This window comes from Mustela erminea, chromosome 13 (genome assembly GCF_009829155.1).
Source record: "Mustela erminea isolate mMusErm1 chromosome 13, mMusErm1.Pri, whole genome shotgun sequence".
NCBI lineage: Eukaryota > Metazoa > Chordata > Mammalia > Carnivora > Mustelidae > Mustela > Mustela erminea.
In genome coordinates this window covers 74,683,543-74,711,219 of record NC_045626.1, presented here as the reverse complement: position 1 = coordinate 74,711,219, position 27,677 = coordinate 74,683,543, and the positions used below count along the sequence as shown (strand labels likewise).

The 27,677-nt window shown below is 49.5% G+C and overlaps 2 protein-coding genes across 3 annotated transcripts in view; one reads left to right on the top strand and one right to left on the bottom strand.

Annotated features, from left to right (window-relative positions):
• MYO1H (myosin IH) overlaps positions 1–18,936 on the top strand; it is a 105,635-nt gene extending 86,699 nt beyond the window's left edge. The window contains exons 18-32 of the mRNA XM_032310958.1: positions 174–254; positions 917–1,022; positions 1,819–1,936; positions 6,110–6,223; positions 8,547–8,623; positions 9,574–9,642; positions 11,341–11,425; positions 11,907–12,066; positions 13,077–13,160; positions 13,951–14,044; positions 14,238–14,293; positions 15,034–15,169; positions 15,610–15,680; positions 15,818–15,915; positions 16,694–18,936. Of these exons, the coding sequence (XP_032166849.1) occupies positions 174–254; positions 917–1,022; positions 1,819–1,936; positions 6,110–6,223; positions 8,547–8,623; positions 9,574–9,642; positions 11,341–11,425; positions 11,907–12,066; positions 13,077–13,160; positions 13,951–14,044; positions 14,238–14,293; positions 15,034–15,169; positions 15,610–15,680; positions 15,818–15,915; positions 16,694–16,817 (1,473 nt within the window). The 3' untranslated portion in view covers positions 16,818–18,936. The remainder of the gene's footprint in view (positions 1–173; positions 255–916; positions 1,023–1,818; positions 1,937–6,109; positions 6,224–8,546; positions 8,624–9,573; positions 9,643–11,340; positions 11,426–11,906; positions 12,067–13,076; positions 13,161–13,950; positions 14,045–14,237; positions 14,294–15,033; positions 15,170–15,609; positions 15,681–15,817; positions 15,916–16,693) is intronic.
• Positions 18,612–27,677, bottom strand: part of KCTD10 (potassium channel tetramerization domain containing 10) — a 28,663-nt gene continuing 19,597 nt past the window's right edge. For both annotated transcript variants that reach the window (XM_032310963.1, XM_032310964.1), the window contains exons 5-7: positions 27,363–27,415; positions 26,187–26,382; positions 18,612–21,417 (exon numbers count right to left, since the gene is read on the bottom strand). In XM_032310963.1, the coding sequence (XP_032166854.1) occupies positions 21,193–21,417; positions 26,187–26,382; positions 27,363–27,415 (474 nt within the window). In that variant the 3' untranslated portion in view covers positions 18,612–21,192. The remainder of the gene's footprint in view (positions 21,418–26,186; positions 26,383–27,362; positions 27,416–27,677) is intronic.

Genomic DNA, 27,677 nt, shown 5'->3' with positions numbered 1-27,677 from the left:
GAGCTGTGGAGCCAGTATTTAAACGCTTCCTTCCGTGTTTGTCTTTTTCCCCATCTTCCAGTGTTCCCAAAGCAAATGGCTCTGGGCTGCGGTGCACACTTAACACAAGTTTCCCGAAGACCCTTAGTGATTTCCGAAGCAGTGAATGTGGGGCTCATTTCCTTTACTTGCAGGTGCTATGCAGGTCCAAAAACCGCATCCTGAAGGAGTGCTTCCTGGTGGCCGAGTTAGAAAACCGGAGAAGGCCACCAACGGTGAGTCGGGGAAAAGCAGGCCCATGCGGAATTGGAAAAGGTAGTAAAAATCCGCCAGAGGGTACAAATATTCTCAGTTACCTGCACATTTTAATCTGTCCTTCCTTTTTCTGAAAGTGTCCCTCTCTAACACACACTGACTAAATACATATTTTCCAAGTGTAGCAACCACTGTGTTCACTGTGTGTCAGGTGCTGCATGCAGGGCGCAAGTTTTAGCAATAACAGAATGGACAAGATCCCTGTTCTCGTGGGGCGTATGATCTAGTGGAAGAGAGGAGAGGACAATACTATCAAAGAAAGAAGGGACTTATAACAGTGCAAGTGTCGTAAAGGAAGCTTGGTAACTGGGAAATGGGAAGCTGATGGGGGTGATGGCCTTAATGGCGATATGGGCTCCTATGAGGTGCTCACCACGTATTTGCTGAGTGAGGAAAGCACCCTGAACAGGTGCTTGTCCAGCCTCTGTTTGACCAGTCTGAGCTTGGGCTTCTCAGACCAGAACATCCGAAACCTTTTTAGTGGGCGAGATGGTTATGGGGAGGGCAATCTGTCAGGAGCTGGGATAGAAAGACCTGTGCCCTAGCCAATCTTCTCTGTATTTACTGGGAGAAGCAATGTCTATTTAGCTCATTCATTCTCTCTCTCTTTTTCTCTCTGAAGGTGGGAACTCAGTTTAAAAACAGCCTGAGCAGCCTTTTGGAAATCCTCATCTCTAAGGAACCTTCATACATCCGTTGCATCAAGCCCAATGAGAGGAAAGAACCCAGTGAGTCATGAATCGTTCTGAACACTGAGCTCAGGGAAATGAGGCTGGGGGGGAAAGCCAAGATGACAGTGGGTTAAGATGCTAAAAAAAAAAAAGAAAAAGAAATAAAAGAGCCCAACACACCCTATAGCCTTGCTTCTTGTCCTTTGTATGTGAATCCATTTTTAAATAATAGAAGGGAAATGAAGAGAGACGGAGAGTTCTTTTGGTAGTCCCAAATGAGCATTGCTCAGAGCCTGGCCCATTTCAGGAGCAAGCCAGCTGAGCCAGACAGATGTCAGAGGGAGCAGTGTTGCTTCCCTCCAGCCAAGGAACTATCTTTCAAGATGAACTATGACTTGGGTATCTTCCAAGTTCATGCCATGGTCAGTACACTGTTGTATGAAAGCCAGGCAGGAAAAGCAAATAAGTGAAGCAGACTGGGTATAAGGCAGTAGGGAGTGGAGGGGACTGTGACAAACAGCAAAGGGTACATCATGTCCAAAGCGGCAGCCCTGTTCCCTTCCAATCAGTTGTTCTCATGTGGAACTCCCATGTAGCCCAGAAGGCCAGATATCATTTTTCTTTTTTAGAGAATCCAGAAATCCAGATTTTCCTATAAAATTCCCCCTTTAACACATGTGTGCATGCGTGCACACACACACACACACACACACACACACACAATTAGGACCTGACAAAATATGTCCGTGGCCAGACTCAGGCCACGATGGTCAGCTTGTAGCCTATGGTCTTTCTCAGTTGAAACAAAGCTATCAAGTCATTTACGGTCACTCTCCCTTCTGTATTTCCAAAGGCAAGTTTGACGACTTGCTCATAAGGCATCAGATCAAGTACCTGGGGCTGATGGAGCACTTGCGGGTGAGACGGGCGGGCTTTGCATACCGGCGGAAATACGAGCATTTCTTGCAAAGGTAACACTTGTTTTGTTGATCCTACACCAGTACAGGATCAAAAACCTACTGTGTGGGGAGTCTCTGGGTGTGGCGATGAGTAAAAGGCCATCCCCCAGGGAGCTCCGTTGGGTTCTTCTGTAACTGAGATGAACACGAACATTTTGGAGACTAGGAAACTGACTCAGGTTAGTTACCTCCTTCCCTTCGTTTCCCTAAACGTGTGACTTCTTGGAGGCAGGAAGGTCAAGGCTGATGCATCGACGTGCCACTAGGGGCGCAGACATGGGCAGTGTACCCTTTGAGTCTGTGCACAGTTGGGGAAGACCTGCCCCATGGGGATTGTAGGTGCTGGTTTAGTGCCATCAGTCTGACAGTGATCCTCACAGCCTCGTAAGCTCTCCTGCGAAGCAAGTGTAGTGGTGGGAACGTGGGCGGTGAAACCACACAAACCTGGGTGGGACTCCCCATCCTTTGTCTTCTTGCTCTGACCTATCTCCTTACGAGTAACATAGAGATTAAATTGTCTGCTTTCAGGGAGTTCATCAGGACTTAATGACATAATCCCACCGCCCCCCAAATTGTGCACTAATACTTCATTGGTGGGGGGCTGCGTGTGAATTTGTGCTACCAAAAAAAAAAAAAAATTAACAATCTCACGCTCTCAAGGGAAGCATAATGGCATAATGGTTACTTCTGTAGCTGGGCATGGTTAAATATTGGCAGTTTCGCATTTCCACCTAACTACTAGGTTTCTTTTGAACTACAGCTTTATAAAAGTCACGTCCATGAGCTTACATTTTTCATCTGATTTCTTGTATTCCGCAACTTATATCAAGGTTCTGCCTTTTGAAACTTGAGCATTTCCCAGTGGGTCTTATTTTTAGCCCCTGCTTTAGTGATCTCAGATCTTTCTTTACCAAGGAGCATGCTGGTTTTTCTTCCATGAGTCTCGTGTCTTGGTAAGTGCTATCTGCTTATACGTACTTATTAAGTAATAATCTGTTTCCTCGCTGTTATTTTTATTTAACTCTTAGTTAACCTACAGTGCAATACTGGTTTCTGGAGTTGAATTCAGTGATCCATCACTTACAGACAACACCCAGCGCTTATCACAACAAAGGCCCTCCTTAATCCCCATCCCTCGTCTAGCCCATCCCCCACCCACAACCCTCCATCAGCTCTCAGTTCTCAGTCACCAAGGATCTCTTATGGCCTGTTTCCTTCTCTCCTTTTCTCCCCTCTACCCCTCCCCATATGTTTATCTGTTTTCTTTCTTAAATTACACATGTGAGTGAGGTCCTATGGTATTTGTCTTTCTCTGACTGACTTATCTCGTTTAGCACAATACCCTCTAGTTCTATCCACATCCTTGGAAAAGGCAAGATTTCCTTCTTTTTGATGGCTGCGTAGTATTCCATTGTATGTATATACCACATCTTCTTTATTCACTCATCCGTCGATGGACATTGGGGCTCTTTCCACAGTTTGGCTATTGTGGACATTGCTGTTATAAACATTGGGGTGCACGTGCCCCTTCGAATCTGTACTTTTGTCTTCTTTGGGAAAATACCTAGTAGTGCAATTGCTGGATCATAGTGTAGTTCTATTTTTAGCTTTTTGAGGAAGCTTCATACTGTTCTCCAGCCTCGTTGTTATGTTAAATGATTTATATTCCTGCTGATACCCTTTATCTATAACCCCCTTATATCCTTACCACTTTTGCCCCAGCCCTAAGCAACCACTCACCTGCTTCCTGTCTCTATAGATTTCCCTATTCTGGAAGTTTCCTACGCATGGAGTCCTATAGCACGTGGCCTTTCGTGACTGGTTTCTGTCACTTTGCCCAGTGTTTTCAAGGTTCATCCCTGTGGTAGCACATGTCAGTATGTCATCCCTTTTTAGGGCCAAATCATGTTCCATTTGTTGTGCGGAGAGACCCATCAGTTGGTGGGTACTTGGATTGTTTCCATTCGGGGCTATTAGGAATAACGCTGCTAGGAACACACATGTTCAGGTTTTTATGTGGATGGGTGTTTTATGTTGGGGAGCTGTATACCCAGGAGTAGGTTACTAGGTCATAGGATAACTCAGCGTTTAATTGTTTGAGGAACTACCAGCCTATTTGCCTTTTTTTCCCCCTAACATACCTCCTTTGCATGTCATTTTTGCTTGTCAGCTACTAGTTGTTCATTTTTTCACTTGTTCCTTTTTCTGAATCTGACTTCTGATGGAGATGGCCAGAATCAGCCGCTGCTGCCTGCCCAACCTGTGCATATTGTGTTCCCATTTTTCTGCAGTTTTGCACTTCATACAGCTTTGTTGCTACTTTTTTTGTCATCTGAGGCTCGTTTACTCTACTGGTGAATGCTAGCGAGGTGGAAACTGGGCAGGCTGGAAGACCAGCCAGGAGGGCTGGCATGGCTGCAGGTGAGCAGCCCCAGGGGAGGGGCTGGAGCCCCTGGGAGGGGGCACCCTGCGTGGCACCGCTTCCCTTGACCAGGTAACAACTGCATCTCAGAGTTGAAAAGAACAGAATTCCCAGTCCCTCTGCCTGTGGATGTTGAAGATCTCTCCCCATTCGCCCTTGTCTGGCCGCCGCATGTCTGGACAGCTTTGATGGCGTGTGCTAGTGGACTGGACAGTTGTGTCCCTACTGCATTACCTGGGGGAGGCATGCCCCTGCACCTTGGTGTGTGTGCCTGGACCAAGAGAGGTCATCGGGGAGGAACAAAGGACACTTAATGTCTTAGTTTTGGGCTTGTGTAATAAAGCACCATAGACTGGGTGTTATAAACAACGGAAAAGTACCTTTCATGGTTTTGGAGTCTAGAAAGCTGGGAACAAGATACCAGCATGGTCGTGTTCTGGGAAGAACCCCCTCTGGATTGCACACAGACCACCCTTCTCGTGGGTCCTCACGTGATGGGAAGAGAGTGAGAGAACTCTTTGGGGTCTCTCTTAGAAGGGCGATGACCCCATTCATGGGGGCTTCAGCCTCACAACCTCGTCAGCTCCCAGAGGACCCTCACCACCTAATACATGGTGGCTTAGGATTTCAGCCTGGGAGTGTAGGATGAGAGGAGAACACAGGCATTTACTCCATGACAATGCCCTTAATGACTTTTTCATGAAATGTAGTTCTGGGAAAATCAACATGTTTCTAACAGTTTAAAATGTGATTTTTATGGGGCACCTGGATGGCTCAGTTGGTTAAGTGACTGCTTTCAGCTCAGATCATGGTCCCAGAGTCCCGGGATCAAGTTCTGCATCAGGTTCCCGGATCCATGGGGAGTCTGCTTCTCCCTCTGACCTTACCCACTCTCATGCTCTCTTTCTCTCTCAAATAAATAAAGTCTTTTTAAAAAAGTGATTTTAAAATAAAATGAACCATGTCACAGTATTAAGGGTAAGAAGCACAGCAGGAACAGTGTAGCTAACATTTTTTGAGGTCTTGGACTGAGCCCAGTACTCTCCACGGCTTATCTCATGTCGACCTCGTGATGGGCCCACGAGGAAGGTCGCGTCCCTTGTTCCCGTTGCAGAGGTGAGGAGGCAAAGTGACTTGCTCAGCTCCTGAGCTGCACTTGAACCCAGTTTCTATAGCTGCAGGTCCACAGGCACGTGGATTTCTGCATTCTCTTATTTCAAAATGTTGCAGACCGCATGGTTCTTTTTACAGGGACTGCATCCTCGCTATGTATGCTGAAATCAGGATCTGAAGTCATCCCTGGGCCCACGTCCCTCATTACTTACCAGGCGTGGGCCCTTTTCTTCGTGTGCTGACTTATGTTTATTTTGTCGCTTCGTTCATCAGCAGACGGACATTTGGGTTGTCTCTGATGAATAATGACACGGTGACGCTGTGAACATTCTTGCATAAGCTCAGGTGTGGGCACAGGATTTCACGTCCCTGCATAGAGTGTGTGGAGTGGAATGGGGTTTCTCGGGCCAAGTGTCTGATGATGTCAGGTTCTATGAAGACAGGCCAGATCCAGCCTACTGAAATAGTTTCTCCCTTTTATCTTTCTTGCCAAGTGTCTATTGCTGAATTCGAGGAAGTCGGTGTGATGGGTCTACTAGATTGTGCTGAGTGACTGGCATGCCACAGCTGAGCCAAGTGGGCCCCTGGCAGGGGGTGGGGGGCAAGTGTCCGGGCCAAGGGCTTTCTGGAAGGGCCTCTCCTCTCCCCAGGTACAAGTCCCTGTGCCCGGACACCTGGCCACACTGGCACGGGCCTCCAGCAGAGGGTGTGGAACGGCTGATCCAGTACATGGGCTACACACCAGAGGAGTACAAGTTAGGGAGGTAAGTGGCTAGGAAATCCCCGGTAAAAGGTTCTGTGCATTCTTCTGTATGCATCGAGAACCTGGAGATGAATTTTTAAAGGAGTCCATGTAGATTTAAAAGCAGATCCTCCCGTCCACTCGATTTAAATGCAGCTCTGTAAAGAAGGAAAAAACCTCCTGCTCTCAGTACTTTGCTCACCCCGAGTACATTCCACAATACCTCTGAGAGTGGTGGGGTATCCTGCACTCAACTCAGTTCTGACACTGTCTACCTGAGGTAGTGTTAGATGCCCAAGATAAGGACTCAGTCTGTCCCCCCCCTTCAGATGCCAGTTCTAAGTCTGCATTGTCACCTGTGCATCTGACGACCGACTGGACATCTATTAGAGGTTCCTGGGACCCTCTCTTTGGGTTCAAGTGATTTGCTAGAGGGGCTCACAGAACTCAGAGTGACTGGATCCCCGGCTTATTACACAAGGATAGAACTCGGGAATAGTCAGATGGTTGAGATGCATAGGGTAGGGTATAGGGGAAAAGCATAGAGCTTCCATGCCCTCTCCAGGCACACCCAGATCATCAAACCACGTCCTTTTTGGAGTCTTATGGAAGCTCCTTTACACAGCCATGATTGATAAAACCACTGGCCGTTGGTCATCATCCCTTCAACCCCTGGCCCCTCTCCCCAGGTAGGAGGTGGGGCTGAAAGTTCTGAGATTCTCATCTCAAGATTGGTTCCCCTGGCAACCAGCCCCCATCCTTAGGTTATCCAGGAAACTTGGCGAACATCACCTCCTTAGCATAAACTCAGGTGTGGTGTGGCTGGAGGGATCTGCCGTAGATAGCAAGACATCCACTTCACTGTTATCACTTTGAAACTATCTCAGGGACAAAGTCCAAATATTATAACCAAAGATGCCCCTACTGCCCTAATTATAAGGGTTTGGGGATCTAGCTATGGCACTAGAATGGGACCAAGACCAAATATATATTTCTAATTATAAATCACAGTATTGCAAGCTCCAGGTGGTTGGAAGGGTGTTGGAGGAGATGAAGCTAGAAGGGAGACCTGCGTTCTAAACCTGACCCAGGGCTGGGTTGCACCTCTTTGCCTGCAAAATGAGTTTGCCTGGTCTTTTTTATTGTTCAAATGCACGCAGGACCTCTCAGAGGGGGTATTAGGACTTACGTGAAGTGAAAGATCCCATGGCATCCCAGAAGGTGTTCTAGAACTCCGAGCACATTGCTGTAGTGGTTGTCGTCCAGGAGCAGGAGACCTTTCATACACGATGATAGCACTGAGGTGGACTCAGGGTGGGGGTGGGGGGGGTGTGAACCGGGAAGATTTAGTTTATCCTGTTAGTCATTTTGGTCAGGGTTGATGTGGTGGTAAGGACCAGTGCCTAAGGATGTAGACAGGCATTCCCCGGCGACAGAAAATTTCTGCCATGGAATGCATCAATGGACTTTGCCCTCCCACTCCTAACTCCCACTTGGATATAGCCCTCTGTGGCCACCCTGGTCCCTCTCCAGCCTTATGCTTCTGTCTTGGGCCCTGCTTCAAGAATTAATTACAGTTCCAAGCCAGATGCCTGAGAATGGGGTTAGTGCATCCTGAGGGAGGCAGACCGTGGAGGTAGGTCATAGGTGGTCTCTGTCCCTCTTCCGTGATTTGGGATGGGGATGTGGGATCACGTGGACTGAGGCACTGCTGCCCCCTTGTGGCTTCCCTGGGAAGTTTCCCTCACAGGGTGGGTAAGGCATGCTGGAAGTGATGGACATTGATCATTGATCTTTGCTGGTTGATGGGATCTTTTACACTTAGACTCCTATTCCTTGTCATCGATTTTCAAAATCCAGGGAGGTGACTTCAGGGTAAAATGGTGTCATACTTTCCTGAGGCTGGATGACAAAGGCCTGTAGACTGGCTGGCTTAAAATAACAGGAAAAGTACACTTTCGTGGTTAGTTCTCAAGGTTCCAAGCCCAACATCAAGGTGTGGGTGGGCTCTGCGGGAGACTCCTTCCTTGACTCTTCCAGCTTCTGCTGGCTCCTGACATTCTGTGGCTTGTGGTCCCGTCCCTCCAGCCTCTGCCTGTCTTCACATAAACTTCCCTCTGTGTGTGTGTCCTTTTCTGTCTCTTACAGGCACACACACACTGGATTTAGGTCACACCTAATTCCGTACACTCTCCTCTCAGTCCCTACCTTGATGACATCTGCAAAGACCCTATTTCCCAATAAGATCACATCATGAGGTTCTAGAGGAGGGGACACTGTGGAAGTCAAGGCAGCTGGTAGCCGACCAAATTAATCATCACAACAATCTCTCTTTTTACTTCTAGAACCAAAATCTTCATTCGTTTCCCCAGAACTCTGTTTGCTACCGAAGATGCCTTTGAATTCAGTAAACATCAATTAGGTACGATTTTCTCTGTCCTGACTGCATCATAATGTGAAATGAACCAGCTTAGTGTGGTTCAAAAACAGCGTTTTTGAAAGAGTGTCAGAAGTGTTGACTTTGGAAACCCAGAACAAGATACGGGGCTATATGATAAGATACATGTAGATGTATGCCGTAATGTGTGTTTGGAGGGCAGTCACAGGTGCACACGGACACTTAAACCCTGGATTGCTGTCCCAGTTCTCGATAGGCCCCAACTCTTTTGCCACACCAGGGGCTAAGCCTCCAGTGAATCGTTGAAAACTTCATTCATGCCAGTATCTGATGTCGGAAGATGTTGCTTCCAAGCCCGCAGCCGGGGTGGGGTGTGTGAACTGGGAGAGAGGAAAGTTACCGGGTGGGGGCGGGGGAGGGCAAAATTTTTCTGAAACTACTGGAGTGGGGTGGGGCATCTCCCTGAAATCTCAAGTGGTCTGTTGAGTCATCTGAGTGCTTGCTGCATATTAATTCCCTGGCACTTGGGACCTCGGTGTGTTCTTAGAACAAACCTATGTGGCCATATTATCTCCACTTTCATTCCGGGAAACTGAGGTCTAAGATGTCAGTAACTTGCTGAAGGCTGCATGGCTCGTAAGCAGCAGAGCTGGGATTTGAACATGGGTCTCTCTAGCTTCGTGATCTGGGCTTGTCACCACTGTGCTTGCTGATCTCATTTTTATTTCTACTTATTTATTTATTTGATCTCACAGCAGCACGCCTTGATCCTGGGACCTGGGATGGGGCTGGTGCTGGCTGCAGGTGGGGCAGAGGGGCCTCCGTCAGTTTCTAACCAGCCTCTGGGGGGACAGGATGACTCTGGTCTGCAGGGGTGGGGCGTGGTATTGAGGCTGCCTCTGACCTCCCCTCTGAAGAAAACAACTACACAGTCACACAGCTGAAAGCTGTTTCACCAACCCTTTTATTTTCAGTTGCGAGGATCCAAGCCACATACAAAGCCTGCCTAGAAAGGAGAGTATATGTGAAAAAAAGACAGGCAGGTAAGAATGAAACAGAAGCTTTCCCGTTTGCAATGAGCCAGAGCTCTGCTCCATCTCTCTGACCTGGGCAGCACCTGGAGGCAGAGGCTCTGTTGGGGCTTTGCTCCCCCTGCCCGTCCGTCCTTAAAAATGGCTTGTTTTTATTCTACGAACGGCCTTTCTAACATAGTGACCCGTTTGGGTCCCACAAACATGGCTTATTTGGTCCCCAGCACGTGCGCTTTTAAAGAATCATTTTTTTATTTTTATTTTTAAAGATTTTATTTATTCATTCAATAGCACAAGCAGGAGGAGTGCCGGGCAGAGGGAGAGGGAGAAGCGGGCTCTCTGCTGAGCAGAGAACCTGATGTGGGGCTCGATCCCAGCATCCCGGGATCATGACCTGAGTCGACGGCAGATAATTAATCGGCAAAGCCACCCAGGTGCCCAAAGAATAATTTTTTTGAAAAGATACTCACCCTGGGAGTATCCAGGAACCTGTCCCCTCTGGCTCTCCCATCCCTTCTTGACCCCGTACCTGCATCCCTCTCCTAAATTTTGCCTTTATTCTTCCCTTGCTTTTCTGGATAGCTTTACCATCATCATGTAGTGGTGGATGCATCACTAAACGATATAGTTAGTGGCTGGCATGTTTTGAAGTTCATAAAATTATACCATTTGTATTGTTAGGGACATTTTTGTTCCTGAAATTCAACCAGCCAGCGCTATGTAGATTTGGTCATTTATTTTCATAGCTGCATAAGATGGCATGAAATCAAATGTTGGCAAACTTTTTCTTCAAGGCCAGGTGGTCCTTTAGACTTGTGGGTCATCTGGTCCTGGTCACGGCTACTCAGTTCTGACATTGCAGCAGGAAGGTATTTTGGCAATACATAAATAAATGAGCATAGCCCTGTGGCAATAAAGCTGTATTTACAAAAGCAGATGTCCAGCCAGAGGGCTGTAGTTTGCAGACCCCTGTGCTGTACGAGCATACCACAGTCCAGCTGTTCTGTTGATAGTCCTTTGTTTTTGGAACAGAAACAGTGCTGCTATGAGGAATAAAAGCATTTTTAAAAAAAGCTTTATTCATGCGTTTATTTGAGACAGGGAGAATCTCAAGCAGACTCTGTGCTGAGCACAGAGCCTGACTCAGGGCTCAATCCCACGACCCATGAGATCATGGCCTGAGCTGAAACCAAGGGTCAGACACTTAATCAACTGGGCCATCCAGGTGCCCCAGAAAACATTTTTTAAAAATCAGAATACTGAACAAAATATGAAAAGCATTTAAAAATTGGGAAACAAGCCAGAAATCTCTGTGTCCCAATTGATGTATCTCAATTTTTAAGCGTGGATAACTAAAGCACACACTACATGAGACCAGCCAAACGCAGCCCCACGACTGATGTGCACTCCTCAAGACCTGGGGAAACTGACCCCCTCAATGCAATTTCGGGGCTCTCCTTGAAGCCTCCCGTATGGCTGGAGCTGCTCGGTCGTCCTGGTTCAGTGGCCTGAGCACCCTCAGATAGAAACTGGCGACACTCCGCAACTTTCCATCTTGGGGGTCGGGGGGTGGGGCTGGCCCAGGGCAGAGGTGGGCATCCAGATGTTTGGTGGAGGGGGTGAGTGGTTCTGAGGGGAAAAAAAAAGAAAACCTTTTGTATTTAAACTTGATTGTGCTCGCCTTCTAATGCCAGCAGTGAACTCTTTCAGCCATCAGACTGGAGGCGCACTGGCGTGGGGCCCTGGCTCGGAAGGCGGCCAGTAGGAGAAGGTGGGCTGTGCGGACCGTGAGGAAGTGAGTTCTCTCCAGAAGGTGACCATGGGTCTTGGTTGAATTCTTGGGCTTTGTGCAGAAAACTGAGCTTCCCCCCAGAATGCCAGGCCTTAGGGATTCAGCTCCACTTCTTTCCTCCAAGCTCCCAATCTGACAGTGATCACAATCCACTTGTTAGTTTCACTTGCTAGTTAGTTTCTCTCAGTTGTTAGTTTCACTTGCTTGTTAGTTTCTCTCAGTTCAAAAGCCACTAGGGTCAGCTGCCTTCTGGTGTCAGTTGATGTCCACAACTAATTCACACTGCTCAGGACAAAACCCAAAATGGTGTGGGTGAAACAGAATGTGTCTCTGGGGCAGACCTGACCTGTGGGCTATGTGACCGTCACCTTCTTTGGCGACCAAGGCAATCTCTGCCATTTTGGCCTCCTTTGAAATCAAACAGGTGGAGAGAGTCTCAGCACAGAAATTGGCCAGAAAGCTAACAAAACGCTTGCCTCTTTAGGTTCATAAAGGGATTCATCAACCGAAACAAAGCCCCCTGCCCGGACAACGAGGAGTTTATCGTGTTCGTGCGGAAGAATTACATCTTGAAACTTCGGTATCATGTCCCAAAGAATGTCTTGGACAAGAGCTGGCTGAGGCCTCCTGGCATCTTGGAAAATGTGAGGACCGAATGGGGACTCCTGTTGCAAGTGACTCCGGCACTGATGGGCTAAGCTTTTGTTGTCTTTGTGCATCCTCCTTGGCTGGAAAGGGTTGCCTTAGCAAAGCACTTCTTTTTGCAAGGCTTTTACGCAAGAAATGTCACTCCTCCAAATTCATACTCTAAAGCCAACAGAGGTCTGTTTGCACAGAGCTCTTGTGGATAGTTCCTATCCTGTTGTAGCCTTCCCAATAACTTCTAATAACTGTTACGGGGGAAAGTATTTCTCAAAAGTGGGTTCTGAGACCCTCTGTCTAGAGCACAGTGGGGGACACTGTAAGATCCTGGGTCCCAGCCTGGGTCTACTGAGCATCTCCGAGAGTCCTTTTCTCTTCTGCCAGGTCCTTAGATGACTCAAACACATTCAAATTTAAGAACCAGTAGTTTGGGGCACCTGGGTGGCTCAGCCATTAAGCATCTACCTTCAGCTCAGGTCATAATCCCGGGGTCCTGGGATGGAGCCCCACTTCGGGCTCCCTGCTCAGCGGAGAGTGTGCTTTTCCCTCTCCCACTCTTCTGGCTTGTACTCCCTCTCTCACTGTCTCTGTCAAATAAATAAATAAAATCTTCAAAGAAAAGAAAACAAACAACCAGTAGCTTAGCAAGAGTGAAAAAGTAGTGCAAGATTGGCAAATGAGCTGCTTTCTTGGAGTTTAAAATACTAATGCTGTACTTATTTTTAATAAAGATTTTTATTTATTTGACAAAGAGCACAAGCATGGGGAGTGGCAGGCAGAGGGAGAGGGAGAAGCAGGCTTTCCACCGTAGGGAACCCGACGCGGGGCTCGATCCCAGGACCCTGAACTGAAGGCAGCCACCACTCAACCGACTGAACCACCAAGGCCTCCCTACTGCTATACTTTACATGAGACTGGATTCAACTGTGCTTTCAAAGCATCTGTCTTGGTGGCCACAGCCCAAGAACAGGGTGTGAGCGGGGTGGGTGAGACAGACCTGTTCTCCACACAGGCATCCGACCTGCTCAGGAAAATGTGCACAAGGAACCTGGTCCGGAAGTACTGTTGTGGGATCACAGCGGAGAGGAAAGCACTGGTAGGGGCTGGGGGGTGGGTGGGGTGGGAGCATGGGCAGGTGACCGGGTCGGGGAGGGGCTAGGGCTGGCGCCTGCCCGCCATCTCATCTGGGAGCCAAGGGGCACACTGGGCCCGTGCCTCATACGTGTGTTGAGTATTAAACACACCTAGGCCACTTGATGCAGAGCCCTGGTTCAAGGGCAGCTGTTATGAGTAATGTGGCTCATCGTGTTGCCATGGGAACCTGACCCAGATAGTCCCCTAAGCTGCTCAGAATGCAGGACCCCTTCTCTGCTGCAGAGAAGTTCATGCTTACCCACAGGTCAGCCAACTTTTTCTGTAAAGCCCTAGAGGGTAACATCTTGGAGTCTGCAGGACCCATGAGTGCTTTTCCAGTCAGTCTACCCTGCTGGCACAGCATGAAAGGATGGCAGAGCCATGCTGCTAAAACACACAAATCCCCCACTCCCAAAAAGTTAAAAAATTGGGCAGCAGGCTGGGTTTGGCCCTTGGGTTGTAGTTTGTGGATCTCGGATCTAGGTGGAAGGACCTGCTCTCTGAAATTCTGAAAATCCCACTTCTAGGGAGAGCATGCATGAGACTGGCCTTAGGTGGCCATTCCAGTCTCTGCCAGTATAATTTTTAGGGCATTTTGGCCAAAGCCTGGAATGTGTTGTGATTTCTGTGCCAAAGGAGGCCGAGGCTCCTGCAGCTTATCAAGGAAAGTAAACCATCCCATGGACCTAAGGAGCCTCTGTCGCAAGGATCCTTGCAGCTACTACTTTGTCCTTCCAATTCTGTATCACCAGATGCAGCAAAAGGTGGTTATGAGTGAACTCTTCAAGGGAAAGAAAGAAGGTTATGCAGAAGTCCTAAGCCAGCCCTTTGCCGACAGCCGGATCGGTAAGTACGTTTTTCCATCTGTGCACTCGCTTCTCCTATTTTAAGGCTCGAAAGAAGATGCCTGACTCTGTAGCATGTCCTAACCACAGCTGAGGTCCTGGTCACAGAGGGGCATAAACCCAGCGGATGCCAGTGGCTTTGGTATGAAGATGGTATTTGGTGATGATTTGCTGTGTTCTGGTTCCCTCCCCAGATGAAGGAGACATTAATCCCAAAGTGCTTCAAGTCATTAGCAATGAGAAAATCCAGGTATGGAAACGTGGGTCCCTGGGTCTGGCAGGATTCCCTTAACGGGGTCTGTTTTCTGTATGAAGTGTCTGGAAAACCTGTTGAAATGCAGGGGTGTGTGTGAGTGGGCTGGGCTCTCCACCGTTATGCTCTGGGCATTAATGAAATTGTGGGGCCCATGTGACCTCTAGGTATCTGGTCCTTATGTCATCCTAGAAACTGGGTTTGGTTTTCTTTCCTTTTAAAAAGATTTTGAGAGAACATGAGCACGAGCATGGGGTAGTGGGAGAGGGAGAAGCGGACTCCCCGCCCAACAGGGAGCCCAGTGTGGGACTCGATCCCAGGACCCTAGGATCATGACCTGAGCCGAAGGCAGACACTCAACTGGTTAAGTCACCCAGGTGCCCCATGGGTTTGGTTTCTGTGAAACTGAGTGCAGTGCAGCCACGAACTTCATCACTGAACATCTCCTATTAGAAGCAATATGGCAGGGTGTCAGCATGGACATCGTAACTTAGCTGTGTGCCATCTGGGCAGGTTCCGGAAGTTCTTGCCGCCTCTGTCCTTCTGTGAGTGGGGATGGTGCGGATAGTGAGAGGCCGAAGGAGTCAATGGTGGGAAACACTGTGTGGTAATACCAGTCTGTGTGAGTCTTTCTCTCTCTGAGTGCTTCAAGTAACTGGTCTTAGCACAGTCTGGAGGAATAAGGAACTCTGTCCCCTGCCCTGTCCCCCTACGGAGTCACCTTGCCTTCCTTGCAGTATGGTATCCCGGTCATCAAGTATGACAGGAAAGGCTTCAAGGCCCGGCCGCGCCAACTCCTCCTGACTCAGAAGGCAGCTTATGTGGTGGAGCTTGCCAAAATCAAGCAGAAAATAGAATACTCAGTCCTCAGAGGTAAGAAGCCAGCCGTCTTCAGACCGTTCCCTGGATTGACTTAGCTCCCCAGGCGGAGGGGAACGGGACGGGGACACACCAGTAAGGAAGACACCTTCTACTGGAAGACAGAAGTGTAGGTTGCCCAGAAAGCTTGGGGCTGGCTGCCCGGGCCTGGCCTGTTTGTTTTTTTCTGGCATAAATGTCAGCGGCCGCCCCTTCCCCCAAGTATCCAGGTTGGACGACAGTCACCTTCTCCGAGGACCTGTGTTGTAGCCCGAGCGCAGCCCTTCACAGCCTCCTAGCAATGCTGACCGCTGGGGTGTGCCCTTCACCCTCTGAGGCCCAGCAAGGAGGGACAGAGGGTAGGGTGGGGGTGCCCCCAGGTACACCGCTTCTTTTTTCTGCGTGAATGTCAAGTTGTCCAGTTCCAGGTCCCTCACTCAGGAGTCTGTCCTCAGGTGTCTCTACTAGTAGCCTCAGTGATGGCATCTTGGTCATTCACGTCTCACCAGAGGACCACAAGCAAAAGGTAAGCGACGGCCACCGGTGTCTGCCAGGGGAGAAAGACCCTGCCACGCTGAGCTACCCACCGGGAAGTCTCTGTAGGGAAGCGTATTTTTCTTTGAAGCCACTGCTTCTGAAACCACCATGTCCTCTCCACCCCAGGGCGATGCCATCTTACAGTGTGAGCACGTTTTTGAAGCGGTCACCAAGCTTGTCATGCTGGCAAAGAGAGGGAACGTTGTGAATGTCGTTCAGGGAAGGTAGGTGTTTCTTCAGCCATCCCTTGTTTTCCAAGGCGACCTGGGGGCTGATGGCCCGGTTCTCCAAGGAGGGCCTTCCGTCCCTGGGGTAAGCTGTCAGCCAGTGAAAGGTGGACCTCTGGGCCAGGACAGGTGACAGCTGCACCTTCCCCTGGTTGAGGCCTGTTGTCTGAGCACCGTGGACCACAGCCTGGCAGGCTGCTTATCATGGATGAGTGGCCAGGGAGAACATTTCTTTAGGGCATAGAGAAAAAATATTTGGCACAGAGGGTGCTCTTACCCGAGTCTTTCTCAAGTCTGAAGGCGCCACCATGTTTTCTGTTACATGGGCACAAGGTGGTTGAGCAGCAGGCCGTGTCAGCAGGCTGGTCAGGGACAGTGTGGGGGTCCCTGAGGCTGAATCTCGGAGACTCCCAGATCTCCTACAGGCAGCCTGCACCCCTCCACCCCCCAATGCTGCTGCTCTTAGTGGGTCTCAAGCCCCTGTAGGCTGATGGGCAAATTCTTCCGTGCAAGAGGGAGAGAGAGTGGGGAGCGCTTCCCCAACAAGAGCCCTGGCCACCCCGTGACGGGCCCCCTGAAGAACTAAACATGCTAAGTTGATCTGGAAATAGTCACAGAAACAAGGGGTAGGTTTCCTGGTTGTGGCAATGGTTGTCTTTTGAGGACTCAAATATGCAGTAAAACTCTGTAATAATACAAATGGGAATTTGATCTCGAAGCTCCCCATAAGTGAATTTCCTGAACGTCAGTGATTGATTACTTGGTGTGTTTTCAGTTTACAGTTTTATATCAGCCCTGGAAAAAAAGGCACGATCGTTTTTGATACAGGGCCAGAAGAACAAATCTATAAAGATAAAAATGGCCAGTTAACTGTGGTGAGTGGCTGTGGCGGGAGGTGAGTTTTCCCTGAGAACGCAGATTAAAATGTGGCCATTTTCAGCCCTGCTCTTGACTTTTCATGTCTCCCTCTATTCCTGATTCTACATCAAAACAGGTGGTACTGATGCCCGAGGCACACATTCACACAGGGAACGAAAGGGTTTGAAGAAAGCAAGCTTACCTCCCATTTCTAGTTGTTAGTGAACAGGATGGTGATGTTAAGTCCTTCTCAGTTTTAAACGTCGAAGGCAACTTTTCACTGGAGGGCGAAGGCTGAGGCTTTGTGGTGTCTCCCAACTTGGACTCTCCTGGCAAGCTTCTAGAAATACCCATGCCAGAGTCTTGGCCCTGGACGCTGTGATGGGACTGGTGCGGGCTGTGGCCTGCTCTTTGCCATGGGAGCCATGTTGGGTCTGAAAAGCAGAGCTGACTGCTGTCTGGTGAAGTCCAGGCTGGGTGCTCAGTGCTTAGTCTTCCCCATCAGTCTCAGGGTGCTAAGCTAGGCGTCCCCATAGCCTTCACTGGCAAGTAGTACACAGGGCTTAGTGTGATCCCATCTTGCTAGGAAATGACAGATTAAAACCTGAGGGGGCTGAATCTTTGTGAGGTATTTTGTAGGTGCACGCTGTATTCTCATCTGATACAAATATATGAGCCAAAAGTCTGTCAATAAATGGGGTGTCTCGTAAATACTTATATTTGCATCCCCACAACTTCAACTGTCTTTGTGGGGTAAGTCGTACACAAAAGGCTTTCCTAAAATAACTGCCCCTGAACTCCTTCAGGGAGACGTTAAAAATCTTTGAAGTATCATTTCAGCCTTTTCAGCTTACATGCCATCTTAGGGGTGTGACCTTTAAGGATTCGGCCTTGGGCATCCCCCAGCTCCAGCGCCTGACTGGCTGGGGCTGAAGCTGCTAAGCAGCCTGTGAGTCCTTTTCTAAATGCCCTCTGTCTCAGCGGCAGGTGGGGTCGGCTTCAAAGCTCGTCCGCGCTGCCACTGCCCACTGCTGGGGCGTGAAGGGTCTCTAACCTAACTGTGGGTGCTCTCCCGAGGTGTCGGTCCACGCCAAGTCCTCCTGACCGCTCCCGGGGCCGTCTCTGCTCCGGCTGAGGAAAGCACCCAGGAAGCAGGAGGCTGTCCAGGGAGCTACACCTTCAAGGAAACAGGTCCCCGAGGTTCCAGGCAGAGGAGCAGCTCTGAAGGAACTGAGTGGCATCCATCCACCTCCCAGTTCTCAGCAGCCCTGGGGCACTAAAGGGAAAGGTGCTCTTCAGCGGCCCAACCTCAGGTCACCTGCACGGATGGGTTGCAGTGTCCCTACCAGGTCCTTCCCTCGATGGGCACTTGAAAGTGTCATTAAAGGGTGCAGCAGATCCTCTACCTTTGTCAAGCTGCCCCTGAGGGACCATGGAGGAGTATATATACACACATGGTCTGAGAGGGAGTCCTTGTAATTTGATAAAGCTGCGTGTTTTGAATTTTGCTTTAACTAAATGGAACTTAGGTGCTTTGGGTTCCAGATGGGGAGCCGTAGCAGAAATGTCATGGCCTTAAGTGTGTTTGTGTCTCCCCTGTCCCGGCCCCCCTCCCTCGTGTTAACATGGCAGCAACCCCAGTGGACTCACTCTGGTTTCCACCTAAGACTTCCAGCAGGGTCTCAGCGAACAGAACAGTGACCCCCGCCGGGCTCTCCCTGGCGACTTCAGGTGAAAGCAGAATGAATGGAGGACAGAGGCCTTGCCCTCTTTGCTGTGAACCCCACCACACTGCTGGGATTGTGCTGGGTGTTTCTGAAAAGACCCAGAAAACATTTAAACAGAAGCATTATGTAACTTTTATTTTACATGTCCACAAATGCTTGTACAACATACAGTGACTACTTCTAACGTTTATAGCATTTTTTTATAGCACAAAAAGGAAAGTCAGTGACACAGAGGCGTGCTACCGTCACAATGGGAGGAGCCCAGCTGCCGAGGAGGGCTGAACTGCTGCCACGTGGGTCTCGAGCAGCTGCTGGAGGTGAGGGGCAGGGGAGCCCACCTATCCAGAGTGTGGGGTCCCTGCACCTCAGCCAGGCTGCTCATCTGAGGGTTCAGGGTGGGGGCAACAAGAGGCTACTCCAGGATTGTCTTGGGCACAGCCCCCCGGTCACCACAAACAAGGCCACCTTTGAAAAAGCTGTTCTACTTCAATTCTAAGCTCTTACAGTGTAATAAAACTTAACTCTTTACCAAATTTCAGGCCAGTGTTTTACTTAGATGGTTCTTAAGTATAAATATGGGCCTCTGTTTGCCCCACATGCTAGCATAAAAATCAGTTCCTCGTGGAATCCATTTGCTAACAGAGCTTGGACCAGCCAACACTTGCTGTCAGCTCCTGGCTATGCAAGCTAATGGTGTTCTCATTCACCGCGGAATGTTTCAGGAACCTGTTCTAATCCCAGGAAAGCAAAGACTCAAAATTACAAGTACAAAGTTAAGGACAAGTGTAAAGACTGCCAGAAACGTCAGCTCATACGGTGTAGAAGCACAAACGCATCCAATTGTTCCACAAACTTACTCCTCACAGAAAAAGTTAAAAAATTCATATGATGGCTTTTCCATTCCTACATAAAACATCACAACTGACATTCACTTCAACTTTCTAAAAAAGTTCAACCCAAACGTCAGGGTTGGTGTTTAAGACTCAAACAGTATATAAAATATTTACGAAACAGTATTTAAGCCCCACCCCCCAGCACTTAATAAAACCCTAATGGCCTAATAGAAAGTTCCCCACACAACAGTTTAAAAGGCCTCGACCCCCATACATGATTTTTTAGGTTCAGTCAAGATTGTTTTAAAGTTTTATTGGAGGCTTTGTTGCTCAATACAAAATAAAGGCATACCACTGTCCCAAGAAGGGCAGTATGTACAAAGCCTAAGCTGTAAAAACCATTTCAAAATAGAAACTCGTTTTTTGGAATACACTGTGTCGAAGGCTGCCCATGTTAATACCTTTGGTATAAAACAGTAACATTTCCCTTGAAGAGTAGACAAATCCCATCCATCACCTAACACATGTTCACATCTCCTTTCAACTACTCTACCTAGTCTAGTCGTGACCAGCCACATCAGTCACCACTCACTTCTGTCCCTTCACAGGCGCAGAGGCTGGGAGGTAGGTAACCGAGAACATCCGTCCTCCATAAGCACCATGCGGACAGCCGGGCTCCAGCGCAGGCCCCCTGCACTCCACACAAACACATTCCCATCTACAGTCGCACACGTCCCTTAAACACGAACATAAACACTTAACTGGACCCCAGAGGAGCTACACATCCTCCAACTCTCTCGCTGTGGCCACTCCACACTGTGTAAAACTCAGAGGCAAAGAAACAGAGGGGATCTCTGGGGGAGGGCTATGTACAGCAGGCGAGCTGCCCCGAGACTGCTGGTGTGAACGGGCTCCCTGCCTGGATGCCAGGCCGGGGGACAGAGGCCAGGCTATGTCCCCTTTCTAAGCAAAGGGCAGGACTTCTACTTGAGACAGGAAGCCCAGCTTAACAGGGAAGAAGGCCAAGGAGCCCAGGATGTATGTGAGCTCTGTCCACAACCAGGCCATGCGGCCCTTGAGGACGGAGTTGGTCAATAAGGGGGACAAGTGGAAGGGGCAGGAGGTGGGGAAGGAGCCAGAAACAGAGCCGTACATTTTTTGCCGGGGCCAGCTCTGCCCTTAGCCAGGTGTGTGGGGTCCTGACAGGCCTGCCCCTCCAACAGTGCTGGGAACTGAGAGCTACACTCGAACAGTCAGAGGCACGAAGCCCATCGGTCCTATCTTTGCCACAAACTGCAATCACCTGCCGGTACCACAGGGGCGAAACCCGAGGGCAGAACGGACTTTTAGCAGAGACCCAGAGACAGCCTGGTCTAATGCAGGGGCATGCAGCCAGCATGCCGGCCTGGAGGGTTCTGAAGCAGGGAGCTCAGGGAAACCTGTGGTGGCCACCAACTGCAGGGCCCCTCTCAGAGCGGCCAGACTGAGCCCCGATGGAATGCCGCCCCAAAGCCAAACAGGGAATCAGCACCCACCAAAATAAATACTGCAAACAAAATTGCTCATGTCCACTTCATACCCATTCAGACTTTTCTCCGAGAGCTGAGAGCCTGGCTCCAAAGTTTCTCAGATCCCCATGAAAGGGACACAGCTTGCTCAAGAACAGGGGTGCATTCACCTGGGGAGAGACAGTCACCCGGTCGAGAAGTATCAAAATAATCATCTGGCTTATTACAGAAACGGATCTCCGGACTGCAGGGAACACGGACGGTGCCCAGGAGTCCGCAGGAATCGGAGTGAAGAGCGGGGGGGCTGGGAGGAGGAGGAGGAGGAGGAGGCGGGGACGGTCGGCCAGCTCACTGGTGCAGGTGGGCCCGGTCGTCTGGGCGCTTGATGTGGATCCGCCGCACACGCTCGATCCGCTCCCGCTCCCGCTCTTCGTCCTCATCCAGGTGGTGCGAGCGGCCCGCTGCCCCGCCGGTGGCCTCCAGGAGCGCATTGTCAGGTCCTCGGCCGTCCTGGGCCTCGTACAACAGAATATTGAGGGTCTCCTCATAAATCCGGGCCTCTGGGAACTCCACCTGCATTCCCACAACACGCAAGTCAGGGTCGTTAGCATCACACACTGCCCACCGCCACTGCCACCTGCTCCTTCCGGCAGAGTCGCCAGCTCAGGCCCCTGGGATTCCTTCTGAGACCAGTTACTAGTTTTACTGTAGCTTTTATTTTCAATAGACAGTCCTTATGCATGGTGCTTACACAGGTAACAAAAAGGATACAGTGCATGTAAATATAGGATCGTACACCTCTATATTCCCACGCTTTTTTTTTTTTTTTTTTTAAGATTTTATTTATTGGGGTGCCTGGGTGGCTCAGTGGGTTAAGTGTCTGTCTTCAGCTCAGGTCATGATGTCAGGATCCTGGGATCGAGCCCCACATCAGGCTCTCTGCTCAGCGGAGAACCTGCTTCCCCCTCTCTCTCTGCCTGTCTCTCTGCCTACTTGTAATCTCTCTCGCTCTGTCAAATAAATAAATAAAATCTTTAAAAAAATATTTATTTGACAGAGCGAGAGAGATCACAAGTAGGCAGAGAGGCAGGCGGGGAGAGGGGGAAGCAGGCTCCCCGCTGAGCAGAGAGCCCGATGCGGGGCTCGATCCCAGGACCCTGACATCATGACCTGAACAGAAGGCAGACACTTAACCCACTGAGCCACCCAGGCGCCCCATATTCCCACACTTTAAAACGCACAAAAGGTGGCCCATCACACACTCCTCTCACCTTTTGCTTTCCCCTAACTTGGTCTTCCTTGCTATGGAAGGCTTTCCCCAACAATGTAACAATGCAATTAACCAATTAGGTCATTTCCAACAGGTTTCTAATAACGATAGATCTGCACCCTTGGAGCTGCTCCACACCCATTTTTTTGAACACGGACCGGCTGAAAAGAACATGACCCCTCCTGCTTCGTAAAGCTCTGTGTCTGCCGCCTGCCCTTTGGGGTCAAGGCACTGGGAACTGGAGGAAGGCTGCCCAAGTAGGCCCCGGGCACCTGACTCAGAGTAGAGACTTTGCTTTCAATGGCAGGATTCTGAGGCTCCCAGAGAAATGGAGGCAGAACGCTCTCCTCTGTCCTTCCCACCAAGGCCACAAAACCAGGACAGCGAGTGTGCAGCGGCTGAGGGCTGAGAGTCGTAAATCGTGGTCAACGGGATCGGGGAAAGGCCAGGGTTTGGAATAACACCGACCCAGAAAGAGTTTACTGCCCAGAGGGAGGTCAGTGCAGCCTGCAACCCCAGAATGAGCATGGGCACAGAGAACTCCAGGGGGGCACTGGAATCTCCCAACACCTAGAGAGTGTTCCCGGGTTTACTCTTTTTTCTTTTCTCTATTCTCTTGCACACCCACTCCCCCAAAATCCTGTGGCAGCAACGGCCAGAGCTCGGTGGAGTCAAAACTCTGAAGGGGAACATTCCTTTCTGATGAGGACAGCTGTAGTCTCATCAGGGTTGAGCGGATCCCTTATGTTTTTGTCTCTCTTCTTCAGGCCGCTGGGCTCGGGCACAGGTCAAGCCACAGGTATTGCGTGGCAGATCGGGGACCTGAAGCCTGCTTTCTGGCCAGATAACTGAAAAGGGGAGGCCCAGGGAAGAAGGAAGCACCAAAAGACAGCAAAGGACGGGTGCTTTGGAACAGCAGCCTCTTGAACTCCTGGCCTTGAGCTCAGCTGCCAACCTGTCCCTCAACAACCCATGCAGAACTAAGCCATAAGATAGAGGGCTGCCCCGGACACAGACCCGCCCACAGTGCAGCCCCGATGTCAAGCCTTTGAAACCTGGGCTGTCACTGGCACTGTGACCCATGACTGGTTGGAACTTGTGGCCTGAACCCAGCTGGGTCAGCTGCATGCTACAACAAAACAAAACAAAAAAACCAACATCCTCATTAGGATTTAAACAGGACCTAGAGCCCTATAACATTCAGAATATCCAGGATAGAATTCCAAAGTTCCTGGCATAATCAAGGACCAGAAAAATCTCAACTCCTGAGGGAAAACATAAAACATAATCAGCAGATACCGATGCCAAGTTCAAGATAATACGAGATGTTGGAATCATCGAACAGAGACTTGAAAGCAGCTATTATTAAAAAAAAAATAAAAGTCACGATAAGGAAGGGCCAACTTTTTTAAAGCAAATGCAAACACAGGAAGTCTCAGCAAGGAGACATAACATTGAAGAAAGAAATGAAAACTGTCCAGCTGAAAACAGTAACCAAGAGCAACAAAAAAACAAAAAACCCCAATTCATTGGCAGGGTTCAACAGCTCCGTGGAGATGACAGGAGAGCAACAGAAGTGATACAATCCGAAGAGAAACAGAAAATCAGACCAGTAAAGGCCGTGGTTCTATGCTCTATAATCACTGAGTCCCTGGTGAGTCAAAATCAAGGACCAAATAGACAACACGTGTATTACGGATCTACTTAAGCCTTAGTTTCGGCAAGCCATAACCTGTCCAGCTTAACTGACAGAAGACAGCTAAATGATTAAAAGAATTAGCAGACTACCTGGAATGCTGTAGCAAGAAAGCGATAACAAAAAAACCCTAACAGGAACATCTGCCCAGTTACCTGACACAACAGAACACCGGTGTCGGCTCCTGTGAGTCAGAAGAAGCCACTTGCTCCAGTGAGGGCAGCCATCCCCTGACATGCACCCCCTTGGAAAGCCAGTCACATGCTTCCCCCAGAGCAAGAAGCAGCCCAGAACAAAGGGAGCCGTGGCTAGTGGCCCTGGCCTGCCACCCTGGGCCCTGCCTCTCACCAGTTTCAAAAACACAAGCACAGGCTTGCTCTGGGACCTGGGGGGGCGGGGGGGCTCATCTACAAATGGTTGGGATCAACTTCGTGGTCTCTGAATCCTTTGCTCCAGTTAAACTTGAAAATGTAAAACCAGTATTTTAAAGTTTAATCAGTAAGATGATTATCCTGTTAATATCCAAGGACAAAGGCAACCCATGTATATAAAACCAAACTGACAAGACGGGGAAGCTAGTTACAGGTGGAATTTGCAACCCCCCAAAAGTTCACAGAACAGAGATGTGCATCTTGCTAATGTGGTAAAGGGAAGCAAGCAATTCTCGTCTCCCCGTGACCTTTGAAAGAAAAAGGAACCTTACAGTTTTTCCCTTCTTGGCTCTTTTAAAACAATATATATCTTTTGGAATATATTCTAAATACCAATGATAAAATGTTTTAAAAGTCTTTTTAAAAAAATGTCAGGACTCTGGTTTCTACTTTGTGGTCTCATTTTTGCTCATTTGCCTTTTCTTCTGAGGCCAGTTCTAGAATCCCAGACAACTGTGTGCTCCTGGAGCCACAGTGATGATAGAAGGCTGACCAGTGGTCTACAGATCTGTGCATGAAAACCCACCCAGCAGACCCTTCACATATCCCAGGTCATCAGAGTTCCCTCAGTAAGGTTCAGAGGAAGTGACAGTGTATCATACGGATTTTTTCTAAAAAAAGGAAGAAAACCCAGTTGCATGGCCTAAGAAGGTCAAGCCAGCAGAAGACCTGAAGGGAGTGAAGTTCAATTAAGAGCAGATCCGATCTCCAACAGCACCTTGGGGTATGATCTAGCTTCGCAAAATGGCACAGTGACAGAGGCCAAGCCTGTTGGTTTGAAGAAGATGATACAGAAGTACATCCAGAGTCCAGATCTGTCAGGAAGTCGTGTGCTCAGAAGGAAGTCAACAAGCCTGGGAGCTAAGGAATGCCCAGCAGGCCCGTGAGGGTGGAGGACCACTCTAGGTCAGTGGGTCAGAGGAGGGCAAAGAGATGACAGTTAAGCTGTAGGTCATGACTAGAAAGCCAAGGTCAAGCTCTTAAAGGCAGAATGTTTCCTCTGATGATTGAGATGGGATGGCACCATCCTGGTGGGAAAGGGTGATATGTGGAGGTGAGGAACAGCACAGGCTGGGTCCCATCACTGACAGGAGATAAATGCAGGTGGTGCGGTAACAGTGGTATGAGGATACATCTGAATCCACACTTTTTTTTTTTTTATTTTACTTATTTATTTGACAGAGACACAGCAAGAGAGGGAACAGAAGCAGGGGGAGTGGGAGAGGGAGACACAGGCTTCTCACAGAGCAGGGAGCCTGAAGCAGGGCTCAATCCCAGGACCCTGGGATCAGGACCTAAGCCAAAGGCAGATGCTTAACAACTGAGCCTCCCAGACGCCCCAATTTTTTTTCCTTTAAGGTTTTATTTTTAAGTTACCTCTACACCCACCATGGGACTAGAACTCGCAACCCAGAGGTCAGGAGGTGCACACTCCACTGACAGAGCCAGCCAGGCACTGCTCTGAATCAGCATTTATGGCAAAGACAGTGAGGTGCATGCAGTAGACTATCCCTGTTTGATAACGGTCAAAAAGGAAAATGCATTTTGTTTCTCCAAGACCTACACGTGACTGTCTCTGGGGTCCTGAAGATGATGAGTATTTTCACAGTGAGCAATCAGCTTTCAAAGAAAGCATTTTCTTTTTTTTTTTAAAGATTTTATTTATTTGACAGACAGATATCACAAGTAGGCAGAGGGCAGGCAGAGAGCGGGGGTGGGGGGGGAGCAGGCTCCCTGCTGAGCAGAGAGCCCCATGCAGGGCTTGATCCCAGGACCCTGGGATCATGACCTGAGCCGAAGGAAGAGGCTTTAACCCACTGAGCCACCCAGGAAAGCTTTTTTAAAGCCTGTCCGTCTTTACATTTGTTTTGCTCCAGGGGAAAGGGGAACGGTTCCAGTACACACTGCAGACTAGGCACCCAGAGCCCGTGCCCTGAGGTCTTACCTTGGTCTGCTTCTTCTCAGTGGCATAGACGATGGAGGTGCAGCAGACCTCGGCAATCTTGCGGCCCTGCCCGTAAAAGGACCAGCAGCAGATTTCGTCCCCAATGACGTCCTTTATGAACAGGACCCTTCCATTAAAGCGCAGAGAGAGCTTATCAAAGAGCTCAATGTTTTTCAACATATTGTCGTCAGAATTGCTGCAAAAGAGCATTTGAGCAGGTGAGCGCCAGCTGGTCCTGACTGCGGGTGAGTGTCTCCACACCCCAGGCTGGGACGGCCACTGTGCTGTGGCCGGGGGAGAACTGGGAGCGACTCGGGGCCTGTGAGCACAGGCACCAGGTCAGAGCATGGAGGGAGCCCTGCGAGCCCCAGGACTAAGAGAATGCAAACGCCCAAGGGAGACTTTTCATCTTGGGTCCATTCTTGGGTCTTGAGGAACCTCATTAAACCCCCTACAGCTGAAACCACATGGTCCTGAGCCAGAAAACATTCTAGAAACCTGTATATATTGCTGGTGGGAATGTAAAATGGTGCAGCTGCTTTGGGCAAACAGCTGGGCAGGTCTAATGTCTAAACCTAGAGTTACCAATGCACCCAGCAATTCCACTCCTAGGTACCCCCAAGAGAAATAAAAGCCTTCATTTTTACTGTAAATAAATGTGCATATGGATGTTCATAGCAATGGCTCCCAGGCGGAAACCCTGACTATGCCTCCACTGACGAACAGATCAACAGAGACAGAGAAGAGCCACACCCTGGGGTCTGACTCAACCCTAAGAGGAGATGAGGTATTAACACACATGCCCCAACGAGGATGAACCCTGACAACATGATGCTAAGTGAAGGAAGCCAGTCAGGGGCAAGGGGACAGGCGCTGGAGGGGAACGAAGAATGACTGCTGATGGGTTTCTCTGAAGGGGATGAAAATGCTCACCAAGGAGGCACGTGATAATGGCTGAATAACTCTGTAAATACCCGAAAACCCACTGAATTGTATACTTTAAAAGGGCACCCTTCATGGTAGTGTGAATTCAATCTCATATCTATCACCTGTGTCCCTGGGCATCCTTGAGCAGGGGAGGGCCGTCCTCCCTACAGGAGAACAGGGGGGCCAGGCCTGGCCCGTGTGAGCGAGGCTCTCCCAGCAAACACGGTGGCCCGTCCCGCCGTACCTTACCTGGTATATGAGTATTTGTTGTTACTTCGGTTGTAGAGCAGCTTCACGGCTGGCTGAGCGTGGTTATGAAAAAGAAAGGGAAGAGTCACTTGGGGTGGAGGTGCTGTGGGCTTCCCACAGGGCTGGGCCCTGCCACCACATCAAGGGGGCGGCCGGGCATAGCTGGCAGACTGCGGGAGGGGGTGGGCGGGGGTGCAGAGGGAGACTGCGGGACCCACAGCTGGGGGCGGGAGGTCAACACAAGATGAACTGCGGTTCCATTCTTTACCCCTGCTCAGGCCTTGCTCGGGCACGGAGACAGGTTTCTATTTCAAA